The 23,194-nt window shown below is 36.2% G+C and overlaps 1 protein-coding gene and 1 long non-coding RNA gene across 16 annotated transcripts in view; one reads left to right on the forward strand and one right to left on the reverse strand.

The window, feature by feature from the left end:
* Nucleotides 1-23,194, reverse strand: part of RALYL (RALY RNA binding protein like) — a 709,315-nt gene that overhangs the window by 204,801 nt on the left and 481,320 nt on the right. Inside the window, exon 1 of one of the 8 annotated variants that reach the window (XM_041768621.1) lies at nucleotides 8,065-8,325. The exons of the other annotated variants lie outside the window; for them this stretch is intronic. Within the exon in view, the coding sequence (XP_041624555.1) occupies nucleotides 8,065-8,101 (37 nt within the window). The 5' untranslated portion in view covers nucleotides 8,102-8,325. Of the gene's footprint in view, nucleotides 1-8,064; nucleotides 8,326-23,194 lie in introns of those variants that run through there. 8 annotated transcript variants of the gene reach the window in all.
* Nucleotides 1-23,194, forward strand: part of LOC121498647 — a 105,298-nt gene that overhangs the window by 17,820 nt on the left and 64,284 nt on the right. For all 8 annotated transcript variants that reach the window (XR_005989844.1, XR_005989841.1, XR_005989842.1 and 5 more), the window contains exons 3-4: nucleotides 9,876-9,960; nucleotides 10,740-10,864. This is a non-coding gene — a long non-coding RNA (uncharacterized LOC121498647). The remainder of the gene's footprint in view (nucleotides 1-9,875; nucleotides 9,961-10,739; nucleotides 10,865-23,194) is intronic.

Here is a 23,194-nt window from a genome sequence, read left to right on the forward strand (position 1 = left end):
ATGTTCAGTTATATTTCTATTAAACAAATTGCATTAATCATATATAACAAAATGCTTAAAAAAGTACCTGGCATAGAGTAATAATTCAATAAATGTCAAATGCTATTTTTATCATTTTTGGTATTATTATTGATTCATTTTAGTTGTCTCATTTTCCACTTGTAGAAAAAATGAGAGTCTAATCCTAAAATCATGTAAAGGTAGAATTCAAATTTTTATAATAAACATTTTAAGTTTGATGGAAGGTGGGCAATTTCTAAAATTTTGATAATCTTCAAAGCCTAGTTAGATGTGTCACTTGGAAAACAATGTCATCTAGCTATGTTGAGAAACCTGAATACACTTTTTATTTTTTGTGTGAAAAGTTTAACTTTACATATCCTGAGGAACGACAATGAATACATTTCCCTAATTATATTCTTTTAGTACAGCAAGTGCTCATCCTTAGCTTAACTATCATGCCTTTTATTTTATTTTATTTTATTTTATTTTATTTTATTTTATTTATTCATGAGAGAGAGGGAGAGAGAAAGAGAGGCAGGCAGAGACACAGGCAGATGGAGAGGCAGGCTCCATGCAGGGAGCCAGACGTGGGACTCGATCCTGGGACTACCAGGATCATGCCCTGGGCCAAAGGCAGGTGCTAAACTGCTGAGCCACCCTGGGATCCCCATGCCTTTAATTTTTAATGCCAACCTGTGCTGGCGCTATGATTTTTCATTTACCTGTCCCCTTCTTTTTTTTTTTTTTTTTTTTTTGCCCCTTCTGGGACAGCTGGTGTTTATATTTAATAATATGAAACTGCGTTATTTGACTTACAAAAATGACAGTTTAATGTGGCTCAACCAAACAGATAAACTGTCCAAAAAGCATAATAACATCAGATCATGGTTTTAAGAAAGTTGCTTTCTAAATTTCCAAAGGTAGGACACGTTAGACTATATAAAGACTACTTTCTGTATTACCTCACTTCCCATCAATGCTTTTGAATAGTCATCTTTTCTTATAATCATGTAAAAATCCATACATTCATGATAGTGTTTTAAAAAGATATATTAACATCTACTTTAGCACCAATCTTATTTTGCTGAAAGCCTACTTTATTCACATGCATCATTTGCTCTCAATAGATACAAATCGACATTATTTTTAACTGTAACATTCTTTGATAGATGAATGCCATTCAGTAGAGAACATTTACGTGAACAACTGGGGGTAGAGTCAATGTTGTGGATTTTATGTAGGTCTAGATATAAATCTAGACCAGCAGCACAGATCCTCAGAAGATAGACACTAAAAGAACAGATGATGTAGGATAGCCACGTTGTTTTCTGAAAGTAAATATGTTAAAAGAAAATGTATAAATGTTCACCCTCTACAAAAGTGACCTCTGACTTTGTGGAGTGTTGTGAAATAGAAAATACATGGAATAGAATGAGAGAGAGAGAGAGAGAGAGAGAGAAGAAGAAGGAGGAGGAGGAGGAGGAGGAGAAGGAGGAGGAGGAAGAGGAGGAGGAGGAGGAGAAGAAAAGAAGAAGGAAGAAGAAGAAGAAGAAGAAGAAGAAGAAGAAGAAGAAGAAGAAGAAGAAGAAGAAGAAATAATGAAGGAAGGGAGAAAGGGAGAAAGAAAGAATATAAATAAGTATTTCTCCAGGTGGAACCAGTCACAGGCTACAGCCTGTAAAAGCAAAATAAATCATTAAGGTCATGAGGCAGACCAATTACGTATCTTTACATAAGGTCAATCTGTATCAGGGGTGTTATTAATCAGCTTTTGTTCATGTCTACTCTCCAACTGGTAACTACCATCCCTTTGGGCATGCACAAGCAGAGAACCCTGATTCTATCCATGTAGATGTGATTCCATGGAGGAATGTATAAAGTTACAAGCTCTCAATCCATATAATTATATAATTCATATTAGAAACTTAAGGGAAAAAAGACTGGACAAACTTCAGACATCTGAATAGAATTCCCAACAAGCATCAATAATAGAGAAATCAAAGATTGAATGTAATGGTGTCCTCCAGAGAGCATTACTTATCAAGATCAAGTCATTTTTTTGGTGTAAGCTTAAAAATTGTTTTTTAAACTGAGACCATATGAATCTTCAAATAGTTCTATAATAAATAATGTCAACAGTTGAGATATAAATAATCTGTGAATTAAGATTAACTTCTTTTTTTGCTATTATATGTGGTATCAATATTTGTTTTAATTAAGAATCCATTTTATCTTTGATATCTGATAGAATGTAATAATAAAGATGTATGTAAGAGCTAAGACAACTCATGTTCCAACAATCATACAACATTAAACTTGTTATCCATCTTGACCACTAAGACACCAATTCTACATCAGTTAAGCCTGGCAGCAGTCATTTCTTCCTCTGAATGCTTAGAAGCTTTACCATTCTCAGGGCACCTGGCTGGGTCAGTCAGTAAAGCATGCAATGCCTGATCTCCAGATTGTGAGTCTGAGTCCCATGTTGGGTGTAGAGATTACTTAAAAAAATAAAATCTTTAAAAAAAAGGAGCCATACAATGTTATTAAACTACAAATTATTTTTTTCCTCATGGTTTGATTTTTTTAAATATTTATTTATTTTATTTATTTATGATAGACAGAGAGAGAGAGAGAGAGAGAGGCAGAGACACAGGAGGAGGGAGAAGCAGGCTCCATGCCGGGAGCCCAACGTGGGACTCGATCCCAGGACTCCAAGATCATGCCCTGGGCCAAAGGCAGGCGCTAAACCGCTGAGCCACCCAGGGATCCCTCTTGGTTTGATTTTTAACGATAGAAATAATATACCAAGGATACAAGGATATTTACAAGAATTAATCAGAAAATATTCTTCAAATAATATTTCTGACATCTGGATGATGTCAATTCATATGCATGATGAATCAAATCACAATTTGATTCTCTTTCAATTATGACTGGATGCCTCACCTAGTATGAAGTGTAATGCTTTTTAGAACATCATTTTTATAATTTTCATTTTAATAAAAATAATGCAAGAGTCTCTTAGAATGGAGCACCTGGGTGGCGGCTGACTGTTGATTTCAGTTCAGGTTATGATCTCAGGGTCATGAGATGGAGCCCTACTTTGGGTTCCGTGCTCAGGAAAAAGTCTGCTTGAGATTCTCTCCCTCTCTCTTTCTCTCTGCCCCTCCCACCCACTCGTGTGTGTACATGCATATATCCTTTCTCTCTTAAATAAATCTGAAAATTAAAAAGTCACTTAAAATTATGGGTATTATTTCTGAAAAGTTAATAAATATCTTAATTCAGTTACAAATGAAATATATTGTTTAATTTAATTTTATGTCTTACTCCACCCATTCAATGCCTCAGTGCTTTTTTGACCTCTTATCTTTTCATTAACTCTCTATTACCTCTTTTGTGGTCCTCCAATATCCCTCCTATCCTAGAGACTTTCCACATGCTGTTTCTGTCTGGAATATCCAGTAAGGAGCAGAGTTTGCTCCCTCTTTTTCCTTCAAATGTCTGAGTAAATGTCACCTTAACCAAAGTGGCTTTTCTGGACAACCATATAGAAAAGAATAATTCCCCATCTTACCTTTCAAAACTTCCTTTCCCTCTTGCATGCATTATTTTTTTCCATAGTACTTAGCATCACCTGGCATATTATGTATCTATTTGTGTGTCATCTTTGTTTAGAATTATGTTTAATTCATTGCTATAGCCATAGAACTAGAGCAGTGTCTAGAAAGTAATATAATAGATGATCAATAAATATTTCTTTATTTAAAAATTTTTTGAAAGATTTTACTTATTTATTCATGAGAGAGACAGAGAGGGAGAGGCAGAGACACAGGCAGAGGGAGAAGTAGGCTCCCCACGGGGAGCCTTATGCGGGACTTGATATCAGGATCCTGAAATAATAACCTGAGCCAAAGACAGATGCTGAACCATTGAGCCACCCAGGTGCCCCTATAAATATTTCTTTAAATGAAGAAATTTCACTAGACAGTTATGGACTAGACAGTTATGGCCAAAGCATTGCATTATACTCTGAGAATGCTTCAAACAAGAATTAAAGGTACCTTACCTGATGAAACCTTAGATAAAACATTAAGAAGTGTAAATGAAATTATAAAATAGCATCTGAAAAGTGAGAAGAAAAGGATAAATTTGATGTGGAAATGGGAGAGCCCTTTATAAGGGATCTGACATTTGAGTGAAACCTTGACTATGGATTATTTCTACACATGAAGATGCAGGTGAGGACCACCCATCAACAGGAAGATGTATGGGCAAAGGCAGAAATAAGAGAATCTATAATGAATTTTTGGGATAAGCCAGTAGCCTGATAAAGGCTAGAACACAGTGGTATCAAGAAAGATGTATGCAGTGATGTAAATATGTGTTTATAAGGTCATGATTGTATTTCATTTTTAGTTCAGTGATTCTCAACATTTGGAAATATGAGAACACTTTTTTAAAACATTGAGACATAAAATCCCTATGTGCTATAACTGGCCTAAAAAACATATAAAATATATGCTGTTAAAAATGTTACAAATTTAGTACCATCTTTTATTAAGCATATCATTTTAGAACCGAAAAATAATATAAGTGTATATATGTATGTATATACATACACGGGTGATACACACAGGGGTATATATACATACATACTTCTTTTCATCATTATTATTAGGCAATGATTGATATTCATATGAATTGTAGAGTCTCTTGCAGTAAATCCATGGTCACATGGATCTGAAGCACCTGAGCCCAGAGCCACAGTCGAGGCAATGAGAACCCATAAAATTTCTTTGAGTAGAATAATTACATGATAAGATCTATGTTGTGGAAACTCTGGGGGTTAGAGATTGAAGACACCTTAGAAAAAAATCTCTGCACAGTCTGCTAAAGTTGTAGAAAAAGAAACTGCAACCCACAGAGATAACAGACGTTGGTCAAGATTACAGGTAGAGGACTATGGCTAGTGTTCAGGTCCCTGAAGTGATCTCATCAAGCACTTCCATAATGGGATAGATAAAATGGATAAGCATCCAAACATATCTTTGATAATAAAAAGTGAACATCTGTTCTTATTTGGAAAATAAAATGACATGTTACACACCTAAAATTAGATGTACACTGTTCTCTTTGCTGTGGTATGGGGATTATGGTATTTTCAAAATTCTGCATCTAACAGCATGTGGATCGTACTCTAGCTTTTCTCTAGGTCTGTGTTTCAAAAGCATATTCACTTTTAAAAATGCATCTCAATGTCTCTTTTAAAAACCAAAAAATGTTTGCTCAAGGTCATCTGGACTTTTGGCAAGGGAGGTTACAGGTATACATTGTTTTATACATAATATGACATTTTGAAAATTTAAACACAAACTTCATGCTTTAATAAAGAGCATGATACGGTACGTATGAAAAAATGCAATGTTAAACATTAAAGAACAAAGTTATTTGTACTAATGATCATTCCTGCCTCCACCCAATTTGTCAAAACAGGTTTACATATATTTGAGTTCCTTAAAGTATCTGTTTGGCTCCGGCAAAATCAATGTCCGACATATGCAAACATTTCTTAATACCACTCAACAAATTCTGTATCTAATTGAAAGTCATTATGCAGCTGTGCACAGGTGAGATCTGCTGTCTGACCGCACACCGAAGCTGTTTCATTTTCCACAGCTAGTGTTCCACCAGAATAAGGGAAAGGGCACTCTTCCCTCCCTTTCCTTCACCTCTGTAGGGAATTATAAATAATCAATCTAGACATGAGTGAGAAATGGATTTCGACATCCCACATGAATTTTCAAAGGCTTAGTGTAATTTATACTTTAAAATGTTGGTTTTTTTTTTTTTAGAACTATTTTGGCTCTCCCACCCCCTCTCTTCGATTTCCTAGCATAGCCACATGCACTTTTCCTATTCCTCTCACCAGGTCCTCTAAAACAAAGTTGCATTATTTTTACTAAAGGATATTATAGTAAGGCTTTAGGGAATGAGGAAATTAGGAAGTTTATTTATGTACTTTTTCGATTTTAAAGAAAATCATAGGAGCACTTTCCTTCTTTCTAACATTGAGGTTTTGTTAAGTGTGCAATTATTGCCTTAATTGGATTACAATTGCCTCTAGGCTAGTTTATGCCTTTTACATGATCAAAAACACACACATAAAAGATATGATTGAAAATGGAAATGCACTGGTTTTTACTGATGAGATAATTCAGATATTTTTATATACCCATCGGATAGCAAACAATTGCATTACCTTCCACTTTTGCAAATATTATTAGTGTAAAATAGAAATTCATTTAAGGATTCTATTTGCCTTTATTGCTAACCTCTCTGTATACTTTAATTTTATCATATTCTTGCTCTCCAATATTTTATATGATTAGAATATAGAAACAGTTAACACGATATAATATAGCTGATACAATTAAACATAAGTAACACATTAGTTTTTTTTTAACTAAACCATTTAGTACACCCTACTGTGTTCATCCCTGTATAATTATACATCTTCTGACTTGTCTCATGTAATTCACAATTTCTTCCTGCTGCTTAATCGCAGACTTCAGCAAGCACATTTTAGGGGAGCGACTCAGTACAATTTTTCTATAATCTTTTATTTGCCATGTGCATTAAGGTGATGATTACCTACATGGGAAAAAAATGAGGGGGTGTATAAAAGATACAGGAGTAAAGGTATAAGACGGTTTTCAAGTACATGCATAATTTAGATTCATTCTTGTGGGAGGAAATCACAAGGAAATTAATCAGCCATATATATGTAGACTTTGTACCAATTATTTTTATAAGAAACAAGCAGCAGTTATCATATGTTGTTTCTCAATCACTAGAAGGAGAGGCATCAAAAGGCAATCAGGCATACAAAATCAAACTGGCAGTCCTGGCCCTCAGAGCTTTCTCTGGTGCATAAAACTTCTTTGAACAAGAAAAATGTTAGTGTTCGGGTCTCTGGTGGAAATTGGCCAAAAATATTATCACACTCAAAAAATATTTCATTTCTATCATATTTTGGTCTTTCGATAGAATCATTGTTGCCAACAGCCCTTCTGTAATATGAAAATATTTAATGTTATCTAAAGATATCATAGGAATAATGAAAAAGTATGGACTTCGACTATAGAACAACTTGTAGTCACCTAAGATGGTAAACAGAGTCAGTGATAGGACGCACTGGACTGACTAAGGTAATATTTACTTTACTTTAGACAATAGGGAAGATAAAGTGGTAACGAATTGGGCTTACTAGAAAGAGAAGTGATTGGAAAGCTTTTCATGGCAGGCATATTGCTTTACCACCAAACACAGTTTTATCATAAGACTTGGATTTTTAGCTAAAGCTAATGGCTTTCAGTTCCATAATCATCTTTGTTCTGGACTTTAGGCCAGGGTAACTGTGCTGCTCCTTTTCAGTTGGAATCAATTCCTTTAGGGTAGATTACAAATGACTTCTTTTAACCCTTTAAAATGGTGCCTGTAGTGAATTATGTTACAAATATGCTCCGGACCAAGAAGTTTGGCAATGAATATCCTGTTACCTATTCAGCTTGTCATTCACAATGAACTCTCTCCCCTCTATTCTAAACTGTTTTATTTCTCCTGAGAGTTATAATTGATATTGGATAAATAAATAGAAGTTTTAGGCTAGCTTCCGAAACCCTTCAGTAGACTTCCAGGAAAGAAAATCTATCACTTCTGGAAAGAAAAAGAAAAGAGAGAAAGAGAGAGAACTATCCAGTGATCATGCCTGAATGAAGGCTGCTGAGCTAGACTGAAATGCATTTGATCTGTTTCTCTGTTGATTTTGTAAACCTTTCCAAAGGTTTCCATAGTAACAAGTGAATTATCCCCTCTCCCCCCCCAACATTTTCCAAGCATGTAAGGGGGGTAAAGATAAAGGTTAGAGAGAAAAGAGCTACAATATTTTTCCTACTACCAGGAGAGATCTGGAAAAGTCATGATTAGTCTTTTAAGGAATCAAGTATGTTTCTCTCACCACAGTCATAAGAAAAAGTTGGGTCAGAATTTACTTACATCTCTGATGTCTGCGTTTGCTCCTGTACATGGTCATTCTGAAAAAATCCGACTTTCTAAGAAGTAATTGCTTTGACCACGGAGACAAAGAGACGGGTTGTGCTTGTGCTTTGCAGTAAGACTTGCTCACTGACAGAAGGTAACCAGCAATCACACAGTGAAAGCCAGGGTAATACCATTCTCATAAAATTACAGGGGAGACGCTACAGCCTGTAACTACTCTCTCTAATGCAAATCTTCTAGAGAAAATTGTGTTCCTTTCACCTCCCCCCAACTGATGTCAGTTAAGTTCTCGAATAAAATCTGCACTATTAAAGTGCTGTGCTTGAAGCAATGTTGTATTAGAACAGATTCATGTATTTAGCAAGAACAGTAAAACTGAAAATACAAATATGAAATACAAAAACCCTTGTTCGATATTTATAGAAATTAGAAACTATCCTTTGGGTGCATATGTCTGTTAGCCACCCTAGAATGCTCAGATTTGCATTTTGTTTTCGAAATTCTGCGCAATTCTTTCTCTGAGCTCCCAATGCACTTTGTATGTTCAATTATTAAAGCAATTATCACTTTTAGTTTTGTCTATTTCTCCAAACAGACTGCTTCTCAGGCAATGCAGGAATTACAACATTTTCACATTATCTCCCCAGGCCTGGAAGAGAAAAGGTGTGCGATAGGGTCTCAAAGTCAGTAGGTGCCTACTATGTGTTAGGTGCTCTGTCCCCTCCTGAAAGAAGCCTCTCCTGAATCTTTTGCCCACCTTCGCCCCTGTTGCTTCACTTTTGTCCTCAGACCTCTATTTTCAAAATATTGTGGACATAACCTTATCTGAACACATTTCACACTGTCAACTGGACAGCATGGAAGCTTTGTCTTCATATACCTGTGCTCTCCGCTCTGAGAGCAACGCGCGGCACCCAGCAGAAGCTCAGGAGCACTACCTTTCCACCAAATGCTCCAAGATTGTGTATGATTTCAGATCTCCTTCATGTGGTAATTAAGGTGTCTGAAATGCAGTTTTATTTAAAATACCAAAGGATTTCTACACCAGCGAATAACTTCTATGTAATAAGACTTCCTGATTATACATTAAGCTTCCATCTTCCAGTGAAACGCAAAAGACGTTTTCAATTGCCCAAATTATTATTTTTTTTTTTTTGGTGTTAACAAACTCAGTCTACTTATTTTTTTTAATTTTTATTTATTTATGATAGTCACAGAGAGAGAGAGAGAGAGAGAGAGAGAGAGAGGCAGAGACACAGGCAGAGGGAGAAGCAGGCTCCATGCACCGGGAGCCCGACATGGGACTCGATCCCGGGTCTCCAGGATCATGCCCTGAGCTGAAGGCTGCGCTAAACCGCTGAGCCACCTGGGCTGCCCAGTCTACTTATTGATAGTAGGAGATATTCTTCTTAATAGAAGGCCTATTTCACTGTCAAGAATATTTTATATTTAAGTAATTACTACATTTCATGATCATAGATTTCAAGAATAACATTTCAGCAGGTTTTTAGCAGTATTCATTTCTAGTTTCTTTTACTTTTGAGGACCAAACTGCAGTGTTTAGCAAAATCCCTTGTCAAACACCACTATGGTTATATCTTACTATAAGAAATAGTCAATTATGAAACACTGGAAGGATTTCCTTTTGTTTTCTCTAATACTGAGATTAAAATCTTTCAATAAATAAAATAAGTAGACCTTTACTTAATGACATATAATACACCTTATATTCCACAACCTTTAACCTGCTTAATTTTTCTCCATAGCACTTACGTATTTACTTGTTTTTCTGTCTCTGCCTACTACAGCATTAGCTTTCGGATGACAAGCTATCATTTTTTGGTGATACATGTCTAGAGGGCCTATCAGTGCCTGGTATAAAGTAAGCTCTTGGTAAGTGTATGCTGAATAAAAGCCTTTTTTATAAAGTAATTTAAATTATAAAGACAATAACAGCTATAATTTATTTTTCAATAAATCTGGACAATAGTCAAATTTATGTTTATGGACTGTAGTTACTTTCTTACTTGATGCAAATACTTGTCATTTAATGTCTATCTTTTGGCCCCAAAGTTAATTTGGATGAGTTCACTGTTTGGGGTGGAATTGTATATACTTAGGTGTAAAGATAAATTTCAAATTTACTGAAACAAAGACACAACCACTAAGCAAGTTCTCCTTTATAAAAGTTACTCACTCCAGAAGACTAACAAACTATAAAAGTCTATTACAACTAAACAAAGTTAAAACCATTTGTCCTACATACATTATACATACCTATGATACCAATAAATATGTCATTGGTGATTACGAGGCAGAAATAGCCTAATGATATAATGATATAAATGGTACTGATTTGTAATATTATTTATATGGTTCCAACACATGTGTAATTTTTCTCTTTTCACATGGTTAGTGCTGTAGTATCTGCAATTAATATCAATCTGAACAATTTTTGAAGAGGCCATGTAACAATTTAAATTGGTTTCACATATACTACAACGCTTCACCCAGCCTCACCCATCTCACAGTAAAACAAGTATCCTGACTTGTACTCCTCAATGTTTGTACACTGTTGCCTTCCCAACCTTATACCATGATTGACTTTCTTAGTTTCCACACAGGGATTTTCATGTTATCAACTCTTTCATACGTTACTTTTCTTATCTCAGGGAATACAGAGTCATCCACTCTCAGATCTCACATCTGTGTTTAGTGTTTTAAACCATCAAAATTGGGACCTCAACTATACCTGATGGATGAAGACCAACTTCATGAGCACCATGTTGCAGTACAGGTAGGAAGATGAGAGGGTGGTAGAAAAAGTAGTTGAGGGAGAGGGGAAGGTCTTAGCTGGGAAATTTTCAGCTGTAAGAGTAGGGAGGAAGAATGCAGACATACAGGACAGAAAAAGTAGCTGAAGAGAGCACACAGGTCCGGGTATCTCATTCGTTACCCCCCCCCTTTAAGAATTCAGACAGAGTACAGTTGTTTTATGTTTAAAATCAGCTTTATGCCTATAATATCAGAGGCCAAAAGAAGTATTACTTGCCTTATAAAATCTCTCTCTACTCCTTGCAACATGATTTCCTTTAGTGGACTCAATCTTTTTTGTTTAAGATTTTATTTATTTATATTCGAGAGAATGAGAGCACGAGCTGGGGTAGAGGACGAAAAAACAGACTTTCTGCTGAGCAGTCAGTCCAACAAGTGGAGCTTGATTCCAGGATCCTAGGATCATGACTGAATCAAAGGCAGATGCTTAATCAGCTGAGCCACCCAGGTGCCCCTACTGGACTCTTTACTTAAAATACATACTTTAAATACAAATTTAATGAATGCTGATAAATGAGAAGGATGACTAAATCTAAATCTAAAATCAAATGATTATGCCAATGCCTTTCCCTTTTTCATGGAAGGAACCATTTAAAAAATTAAAGTATTTGGCAAAGTAAGAGACGATGACTTATAACATAAAAGAAAAATGAGAAGGAAGGAAAGAGACAGAGGGAAAGAAAGAGAGGAAGAGAGAAAGAAAGAAAATGAAAGGAAGGAAGGAAGCAGAAAGAAACAAGGAAAGATGGAAGGAAGGGAAGGAGGAAGAAAGAGAGAGAGAATGTATTGTGTGTGTGTGTGTGTGTGTGTGTGTACAATGAGAAATAAAGGAAGTACAAGCACTCTGCTAAGTACACATCACGTCACATAATCTTTGCAATTCCATTACTTAGCTATCCCTGCCTTCCTTATAAAAATGAGTAAGCTTTCCCCAAATGAGGGCAGGTGCAGGTAATAATATTCAGGGACACTATGTGACTTCGGTAGTTGTGTTGAGATTGCTTTATTGAAAAATAGACCAATTTGACTTTAGGACTGAATGAAGGGACAATGCACTGGGTAGCTGCTGGAGAAGACTCATGTAAAAGTGTCATTATAATTTCCCTAATAATGAACTGAAATTTAAAAAAAAATGATGTTTGCTGGAACTCATCACAGGGAACAAACACTGCGGCTTATGGAGAGCTAACATTCATCCAGGGAGTGTGCATTCGGTGCTAGGTTGTTCTCTAAGAGTTTTACAGGATCACTCGCTGAATACTAAAAACAATCCCATGATGGATTCCTCCTCCTCTTATTATTATTTTGTTTTTTTTCCCCTTTTTTAATGTTGCAGTAAGATAAGGCTGAGAGATTAAGTGTTCTGACTGAAACCTCACAGAGAACAAGAGGCAATGCCCTGCTTTGAACTGGTTGATATTTTTCTTGAGCCAGTGCCATGTAAGGTTGAAGCGATGCTTTCTGGTAGCTATTTAGGCCACAAGGGATGAAGACCCACAGAGGGATATTTCCATAACAGCTAGTCGTGCTCAACTAACTTCCAAGAGGGATGAGTGCGGTTAACCACAGGCTCATGCTCACGGTGAGAAGCACCATGGACTCCTTGGGATGGCAGAGGTCTGCTCGATTCTGCAGGAGGCGTGACTTCACCTTCTCAGACATCACATGACCCACCTCTCCTCCCGCTGCCCCAGCCCTTATCATCCTTTCTTCCACATAGAACACTGCAAGAACATTTAAAGACTACCCAGAGTATCAAATGATTAGTCCATCCAGAGTTCTGACATCCTTACTAGTTTAAAAATTACAGTATGTACGTAAGTCATGAGTCACTAAGTCCTACACCCAAAACTAATGTTACACCGTATATTAACTAACTAGAATTTAAATAAGAACTTGGAAGAAAAAATACATAAAAATTAACAATATGTGTTAATTTTGACAGAACTTCAAATAATTTTATCAAGACTTAGTAGGTGAACTGTGTAGCATTGTTTAACTTGAACTGCATGATGCTTACATTTCAGAGACTTGCTAGAACAATAAAAATGTTAAAACTGAAAAGGTGTAAGGTGTGAAGTTGCCAAAATTCCCCATTTACAGATGTCTGGTCTACCATAGTGAGCTTTTACAAGTTTGCTGGATGGAAAACTGAAGGGAACCAAGGGGCAGGTCCTGGGGCTACTTGAACCAGGTACTCACAGCAGGGGCTTCCATCCGGGACTCCCCAGAGGTAGCATAGAGCTTTTTCCCTCTGAACACCCTAGTCCAAAATTATTTCTTTAATTGATCTGAGTGATAGCTCAACTTCCCTTTGGTCAGTTTTTCTCAGGTTCGCACAGAAAGTTACCTGTAGTTGACCTTTCTCTTCTGTCATTCTTGTCACTCTGCAGCACAACCTTCAGATGTGGACCTTCTCTACCTTTCCCTCGTTAGCACGTCAGCTGCCCCGGAGGGAACTCCTCCTTTTCTCAGCTTAGCTCTGAGCACTGCCTTCTTTACTAAAACATCTCCTTGCTGGTGCAGTCCCTGTAAATTCTTGACAAAAGACCTTTGCTCAGATATTTCAGGGATATCACCCAAATATTTTCAACCCCAGCACAATCACTGATCCATCTTTTTGGCAGTTTAAGAAAATGTATCTGTATTTTCTGTGCATGTCTATATTAAGTGATTTACTATCTTGCCTAATGTCCTGGAACTGGATCCATACCTGTTTGCCCAGAGTCAAGTGCCTTCTCAATAGTGGATAATCTAAAAAAAGAATTATTAATTAAAATATTGAGTGGCTAACATATTAAAAAATCTTGTCATTTTACCTAGCACCTCATTTTACCATCAGATTTAATCATTGCTCTTTTTTAAATCAGAGAAAATATAAAATTTCCTAATTTTCCGTCCAAGTTTTCACTTGTAATATTGGTTCAGATGAGTGAGAAAATTTCCAGAATGATGCTGCTTTATACTTGACTATTTGTACTTCACAAACAAGTCAACTGTATATTCCTCAGTTTGGTTCACTAAATATTTTTATGTATCTGGAAAAGACTTTTCTAAGATTTTTTGTAAACAAGAATTGGATTTTATTATTAAGTCTTTATTCATTTCTTTGGACTTTCTCCAGTTCCTAATGCTCTAATATCAAAGAAGTCTTTAAAATCATTGAATTCTAAAAGAAATATTTAACACTTTAAAGTATTCAACACAGTTAAATGTTTCTCCTTTATCACTCACACAACAGTTGGTTTTATTTTCACTGAATCTCCTTACTGGTCATTGTTGTTGAGCATCCTTGCTTTTGCTTAATTCCCTTTCTTTGTATGGTTCCCATTCTACCTTCTCTTAGTTTCATTGTTCTTTTGCCTTAGCCTAAATTTGATGTTTCATACTTAGTTTTATCTTCTTAGTGGTCTTATTTTCCCATTAATATCTGGATAAATCTATTTGCATGATGTCAAGGATAATGGCATTCTATCTTTTTAATCACATCCTTTGAATGGGCCCAAATATTTAATGGCTCCTAAATGACTTTTTTTTAAAAAAGGCTAAAACATACAATTAGATTAGTTTTGAGTTTTCTACAGATTATAACTAGAAATATGAAGTAAGGTATATGTGCCTGTGTACATAGTCTATTTCACTTCAACATATCTTAGAAAATGTTGACTGTTACACACTAAAAATGTAGCAATCCCAGAACTAAAATGTACAAAGTCTCTTAGGGTGACAGCCACATAAAGAGTAGTATATCTGTAACAAATTACCTCACAGACAAGTGAACACAATAATAGAGTTTATTGGATGTGGGCATCATGTGGGGGAACTGCTGAACCATGTTCCCTAGGGGTGTTTTATTTATGAAAAAGACTTCCTCGGTAGCTTACAACTTTGTCTCAGACCTAGCATCTTCACTGTGTCCTGAGATGGAAGGATACTACTGAGTTGACAAAGAATCGTGGTGAGACATTAAAACATCCTTAAAATCACAATAGTTATTATGTTCATGAAAATTATGTGTAGAATTTCACTATAATAGAATTAACAAAATTAGAAATATATATCTCTCCTTTTCTTTATCTATATACCTATGTATCTACCTATCATCACCTATTTACCCATCTATCTACCGATTAAAAACCACAGAATTGTGAGTTGGAGAGCTAGTGTCTACAGTGCTTGGAGGATGAATCTTTAGTGGCCAGACTCTAGTTGGGGAAGATCCTTAAAGGAGCAGAGAAGATGCAGGGTAATGGTGGTGACCTGAGGCAGATGAATACAAAATGTAGAAATGTCCATGGAGAAATAAAGTGCTATAAGTGCTTTTGCACAAATTGCTGATTACCCAGCATATTTCCTTTTTCTTTTTTTCTGGTTGGTTCTTATCTCCATCAACTTCTTCCATCAGACTTGCCTCTGAACAAGAACATTTGGTTTTCTCTTTCCATTTTTTCTTCTGCTATCTTTTATCTATATAAAATATACTCTATTGGATATATGTGGTAGTGAAGCATAAGTAGGGGGTAAGTCACCTTAAATTCTTATTAGTATGAGGCAGAGGATAAGTACATTATGCTAAAAAAAAAGTACATTATGCTGAATCGCAGGATTTAGCATTTTATGGTATGTTGCCTTGCATTCTCTGCTTTAAAGAGTATTTACCACATTGTGGTTAGGACCACATATTTTAATTTCACATCATCACCTCTACAGTTAACCAATATTTGTTTCATAGTGCAAGCAATATAAATACATATGATATCTTTTAAATGAAAATAGTTCATTGATTAATTACAGAGCCAAATGAAAACATATCAACAATTACTATGTGTTTAGTGCCAAGGATTTTACTTACGTTGTCTTATTTAATCTTGAAACAGTTATGTGAGAAAGGAATTGTTATCTCATTTTGCAGATAGGAAAACTGAGGTTCAAGTGAGGTTTAGTTCACAAAGCTGGTGAGAAATAGAGCTGAAATCTGCATCTACGTTTGTGAATTGCAAAAGCCATGCCCAATTCATGATAGTATTATGATACTAGTATTATTCATCTTAAATGAATAAATGTCAGACGATGAAATCAAATTCAGAAAAAGTAGAAAACAGAGCACATTATCTAGAATTTTACTTCAATTTGAATTGCTGGACCTACTGCTATTCTTTTGGAAGATATACCTGCTTTTAATGTGTGAAACAATGGGAGAATAAATTTGACACATAGGATTTCAATATGGTATGCATTGTGATACCCATTCTAGGACTCCAAATAAAAGATTCTAGATATGCATGAACAAGGATTCTAAAGATACTAATGTAAAGGCAACACAGAAGCCTAATAAATGCATATGATATATGCATATTAACTTAAGATCCAGTATGGATTTGGAGAATGTTCTTCAAGGAAATGAATCAAGTGGGTTAGGATGACCTGGGGGAAATTTCAAATAAAAAATAGATAAAATTAGGGGCACCCGGGTGGCTCAGTGAGTTAAGCATCTGCCTTTACCTTGGGTCATGATTTCAGGGTCTTGAGATCCAGCCCTGCATCAGGCTCCCTGCTCAGCAGGGAGTCTGCTTCTCCCTCAGCCTCTGACCCTTCTCCTTCCTTGCCTCTCCTCCCTCCACCTCACTGTGTGCTCTGTCTTAAATAAATAAATAAATAAATCTTTAAAAAAAGATAAAATTAAGTCATAAAGTTAAGTGTACACACCACACACACACACAATCTTAAAAATATTGGTCTAGATTTTATTATGGTTTGTGTTTTAAAAATGTAGTATTTAAAATGAACAGAGAGCAATACTAAGATGTGTGATTATTTACGGACTTTTAAGACTTTTTGGCTAAATATGAATTTCTATTTATGAATCATGTTCAGCATATATTTATTTCTGATGATAACATCAAAAGTTACTTCAAAATTTCTAATAATTTCCAATGTAAAATGTGCATAAAATATCTTAAGTATATATTAATAGAATTCATTTCAGCCTGTCTACAAAAGTGGTATACACAGCAGTCCTGTTCTCCTAATTTCTTTCCTGTTCATATTTAGTTATAATTATCACATTGATGAGCGACTTCAGCCTGCTGAGTTGAATAGATTGAATTTTCAGGTATAATTTAGCATTACATAGCCCATGGGTATTTCAGGAATCCAGCTCCAATCCTCATTTTGTGTGTATTTGTGTCTGCTAAAGAGCTCAGAACCACCTGGATAGTCTTTGACCTCACATATGTGTTCAAAGACAACTATTTGAATAAACTCTGCATTTGCCATTACCAGCACAGCAGTATGTGAACAGTAAATATGTAAATGAAATTCATGATTCTCTTACTGTTATAAAAACCATTTTTAGATGTTTACTTAAACGGCCTTAGATACAGAAACAGGACTGTAAGTGGAAAAAAGAGTCTCAAATTTTATTTTCCAAACTGTCTCCTTTAGTTTGATGAACACTAAATCTCAAGTTATCTTTAAACCCTGTCTTGGAAAGCTTTAGAAAACCCACCTGGACTGTGCAGTAAATACATAAATGAGTCATGAGGGGGCTCACAAAATATGAACACAAATACAGCATGTGAAAAGGTGATTATTCAATTTCAAAAGCCTTTGGTTCCCAACTTCTAAGACTACTTAAAGAAATGTTTGTAAGAAAGTAGCATAGCAGAGAGGGAGCTGGGATTTCAGCTTGCAACCACTTTATCTTGATTCAATGAGAAAAAAAAATGTTTTACTATTTTGGGGGGAGTTTATGGTATGTGCTTCCAGTACCACAAATACCTTTGTTCCCACCAGATTAATCATATTAATCCAATTTTTATTATAAAATTTAAGATTCTATGTATGATTCGTCACTAAAATGAAATTGACTTTCATTTTTTTCATATCTCCAATATATATATACTTCATGCACTCAGACTGTGCCATGTGGGTAATGTGATGGTGAGCAAAGATAGACACAATTGGTATAGTTTTTATTTTAGTGAGGGGTACAGACAATAATTGAGTGATAACATTAAAAATATATTCTGTAAGTTCAAAAATAGGTGGTCTGAAAGTAGATGTACAGGTCCTATGACAGTGTATTAAAAAAACAGCCCTTGACAGGAAGTTGATTCATTCTTCTCTAAGCTCTGTAGACGAGAGCTGTGCAAGGAGTGCTGAAAGAGAAGAGTCCCAAGTGACCACAGGTTATTAGTGAGAGATAGACCAAGATTGGAAGCTTGCAGGACTATGTGGATGTATAAAGTGGATGATGGTACACAATTGGTATTCAACAAATAATGCTGATAGAAGTTATTCTTGTGTTAACTTTGTTACCAAGCTGTAATAATACTCCAAACAGTTGTTCATTACTCAAAGTAAGACAATAATAGTTAATAGAATTCTATGCCTCATTACTCCATTCCATAGATACTTATTAAGCATGTACTTGCATGAGCTAGAAGGGGGCAGAGGAAGATAAAATAACCATGGTTTTAATCTTGAAATGTTATTCACTAGTAGATATTATGTGAATCCAAAGGTTCTTAAAAATAATGTTTAATGCAAATGCTAGTTAAAAATATCTGTCCATATCTAACAGGATAAATGTATATGGTACCCTGACGCTCTAAAAGCTGGTTTGAGTTTTGCAGAAGTGTCACTGAAAGATGACAGAAAGCTGTGTAGTATGTCAGTAGGTATCTGAAGGAGCTAATTTCATGCACATCACTGGACAAGACATCTTGAAAAATTTCAGTGGAAGCAAAGCAAAATATATCTATGCTGGAGGACATCATAGGAATGAGGCCAAGATATATGTATTTGAGTTGGAGCCCATGGTCTCAATGGGTTAGTGACAGCTGTCCGAATATACTGAAGCAGCTGAAACTAATAAATTGCTGAGTGCAAAGGCCTGCCACATTCTGAGAAATAATGGTTAATAAATACAACTTCCTAAAATGGTAACAGGAATATTTTTATAACGAGAACACCAAATCAAGGCATTTCTGGTTAATAGTCATTCCACTTGACATTACTCAATATCTGACAATGTTAATTATTATCTTTTTCTCGAAAACTCTATTCCTTGACTTCTTTGCCACTGTTTCTTATTTGCCTTATAAGCGTCAAATTTATATTTATGGATCGAACTATGCACAATGACAGATTCAGATTCTAGAGTTGCTAAAAAGTGTTTTAAGGCTCCAGATTTGGAGCCAGGCTGGCTTACTTATTTGGATATCAGTTCTGTCACCCAGGTGCATGAGCTTGGGCAAGTTGCTTTACATATCCATATCCAGTTTCTTCATCTATAGAGGTTTTCTCATCTGTAACACTATCCCAGGATTATTATAAGAAATAAATGAGTTAATGTATAAATAGTGCTTAGAACAGTGACCGGCATATGCATTAGCTGTTATTATGAAATGTATCTTTGTAGATGTCCACGAATCATGCATATCAAAGCAAGCATGTGGAAAAAAATCACACTTCTCTTCCACTGTTTCTGGCCAGATTACAAACATGTAAAAGTAGAATCCACTATATCTACTTCATTTGTTACTATATTCCTAGCAGCCAACTTGTGTCTGAAATATACTAGCTCTTCTCCAAATATTTATAAATGAAGGAATGTATTAGTTTTCTGTTTTGGCTCTAACAAATTACCATAAACTTAGTGGTTTAAAATTGCACAATTTTTTTTCAGATTTTATTTATGTATTTGTAAGACACACACACACACACACACACACACACACACAGACATAGGCAGAGTGACAAATAGGCTCCTGAGCCTGATGTGGGACTTCAACCCGTGACCCCTGGATCATGCCCTGAGCTGAAGGCAGATGCTCAACCGCTGAGCCACCCAGGCGTCCCTAAAATAGGATGAATTTATTCTCATAATTTAAGAAGTTAGAAGTTTAAAATAATGCATGGGTCTGGTAGCATCATTTCTGAAGAATTCAGAGGAGAATCCATTTGTCTTTTCCATCTTCCAGAGTTGCTTGTCTTCGTCATCTCATGGCCCTGTCCACCTTAAAAGTATGTCACTCTAACCACTGGTTCCATTGACACATCTTTTTCTTCCTTTGACATGCCTGCCTCTTACAAGGATACTTGTTCTTACCACCGGACCATTCAGAAAATCCAAGATAATACCAGCATTTTAAGATCCTTAATTTAGGGATCCCTGGGTGGCGCAGCGGTTTGGCGCCTGCCTTTGGCCCAGGGCGTGATCCTGGAGACCCGGGATCGAACCACATGTCGGGCTCCCGGTGCATGGAGCCTGCTTCTCCCTCTGCCTGTGTTTCTGCCTCTCTCTCTCTCTCTCTGTGTGACTATCATAAATAAAATAAATTTTAAAAAAAATCCTTAATTTAATCATATCCGCACAATCCCTTCTGCCATAAAAAGTAACATGTACATACAAGTTCTGGGGATTAAGACGTGGATATCTTAGGAAAGTCATTATTCTCTCCATCACAGTCTACTCCCTAGCTCCCAAAGAGTCATGTCCATTCCTCATAAATAAAGTCTCAATACATTTTAGTAAAGACTCAAAGTTCAAAATCTTATCACCTCAGAAATCTCACTGAAAAAAAAACTATGATGTTTCAAGGATGGGGGATAATCCCTTGTGGCTCTTGGTTCCTCACTCCAGGACCATAGCCCTGGCCTCTGGACCCCATGGCTCCATCCTCTGGGCCTACATTCTGCCTTCAGAGTCATCTATGTTGTTTTGTTTTTTCCTTGAGAATAGTACAAGTTAATAGTAGAGGAGTTTTGTCATACTATTTCCTGTCTGTAGAATTTTGTTGAGTCCATCAGTCTTTATTTTGTCCTTTCTCTATCCTTTCCAGTTAAGATGGCAGTATTTCTGCTTGTATAACACCCTCAAGAACCCTGTGGTTCACTCCATTAGACAAGCAGATCCTTCACAATTCTTTTGGAGAATTCTCTATTCCTGGCTTCCGCTAAGATGGCTGAGAGGGTCCATGAGACACAGGCCTATCTCTTCAGTCACCTCTGTGTGACTGAACACGCCGATCTTTTTATCCTTTCAAAGTGTTAACAATAGATTGGCCAGTCACACTCTGTAACATCTCTGGAGTATGCTTTCCTGACAGCAAATCTCCTTATTTTGGCATCTTTTGCAGTCTGGATAGATGGAGAATTCCTCACATTATCAAATCCTAGTTCCTTTTTGGTTAACAGTTATTTCCTGAATTTATCTCTTTCTCCTCACATTTTACTACAAACAGCAAGAATAAATCAGGTCATACTTCAATGTATTGCTTGTAAATTTCCTCAGCTAAATATCTCAATTTATCACTTACCACATAACTACATTACAGGTACCACAGAACAGTTCATCTGCTTTCCACAAAACTGTAGGACATAACTTAGCAAACTTTCTACCATTACATAACAAATAACTCCTTTCCAGGATTTCAATAACATATTCCTTATTTCCTTTGGAGTCCTCACCAGTATCCCTCAACTTAACATTTAATGTCCTTTCTACCAACAGTCTGCTTATCGTGAGTTAAGTATTCCCTAAGGCAATGTAGATTTTTTTTCTATGTGCTCCTCACCTTCTTCTGTGTCCTTAAACATCCATTCTCTACTAACAGTCTGTTAAAAGTAATCCAGGTTGGTTTTTTTTTTTTGTCATATTCAAAATTCCTCCAGCCTTTAACCATTACCCAATTCCAAAACTACTTTCTGATTTTTAGATATGTGTTACAGCTACACTCTACTGCTAGGTACAAAAATCTTTATTAGTTACATATTACTGCTGTAACATATAAGCATAGTAATAGTGACTTAAAACAACACAAATTTACATGAAGATACTTATAATTAAAACGTCAGAAGTTAGAGAGAATCTTAAACAGCAAGAAAAAAGCAACTTGTTCTGTACCAGGGGCTATCAGTTGATTTCTCAGCAGAAACTTTGCAAGCCAGAAGGGAGTAGTATGATAAATTTAAGTACTGAAAGCAAAAAACTTGCAATTAAGAGTTCTCTACCTGGCACAGTTATTGTGTAGAATAAAGAAGAGATAAAAGGTTTTCCAGACAAGCAAAAGCTAGAAGAGTTCATCACTCTTAAACTGGCCTGAAAAGAAATGTTAAAGGGATTCTTTTAAGCTTAGAAGTCACTAATTAATAACAAGAAAACATATGAAAGTAAAACTCTCACTGGAATTAATCTAGCTTTCTAGTATGAAGAGTTAAAGACAAAAATAGTAAAAATAACTATAATTTTAAGTTAAAGGATTCATTAAGAGATGTAAACTCTGACAAAAACATAAGATCTCCCAATAAACAGAAGTCCAGGACTAGATAGCTTAACTGGTAAATTCTATGAAACATTTTTTTTTAAATTTTATTTATTTATTCATGAGACACACACACACACACACACACACACACACAGAAAGAGAGAGAGAGAGAGGCAGAGGCACAGGCAGAGGGAGAAGCAGGCTTCATGCCTCACATGGGACTCGATCCCAGGTCCCCAGGATCACGCCCTGGGCTGAAGGCAGCACTAAACCGCTGAGCCACCTGGGCTGCCCCTATGAAACATTCAAAAAATATTCAATACCTATCCTTCTCAAACCCTTCAAAAAATCGAAGAGAACAGCATGCTTTTAAACTTATTTTTACAAGGGGGTAGTGTTATCCTGATACTAAACCCAGACAAAGATATCACACACACACACACACACACACACACACACACACACACACACATACACACGATTACAGGCCAATAGATGCAAAAATCCTCAACAAAACATCAGCAAACTGAATTCAATAATACATTAGGAAGATCAAACACAATAATCAAGTAGGAATTATTCCAGGGATGCAAGAATGGCTGAACATCCACAAATTAATCATCATGAATCACCACATTAACAAAATGAAAGATAAAAACCGTGTGATTTTTAAAAGATTTTATTTATTTATTCATGAGAGATACAGAGAGAGAGGCAGACACATAGGCAGAGGGAGAAGCAGGGTCCCCGCGGACAGCCTGATGTAGGACTCGATCCCAGGACCCAGGGTCACGACCTGAGTCAAAGGCAGACCCTCAACCACTGAGCCACCCCAGTGCCCCTGGTCAGTCCAGTTTTCACATTGCTACCAGAATGCCCTAATGCCCTCACATTTTTGGTTCCTTGCTAACTGGCTTCCAAATGACAATAACATCTAAAACTCTTAGCATAGGCAGCCCTGGTGGTTCAGTGGTTTAGCCCGGCCTTCAGCCCAGGGCATGATCCCGGAGACCTGGGAT

This window comes from Vulpes lagopus, chromosome 9, assembly GCF_018345385.1.
Source record: "Vulpes lagopus strain Blue_001 chromosome 9, ASM1834538v1, whole genome shotgun sequence".
Classification (NCBI taxonomy): Eukaryota; Metazoa; Chordata; class Mammalia; order Carnivora; family Canidae; genus Vulpes; species Vulpes lagopus.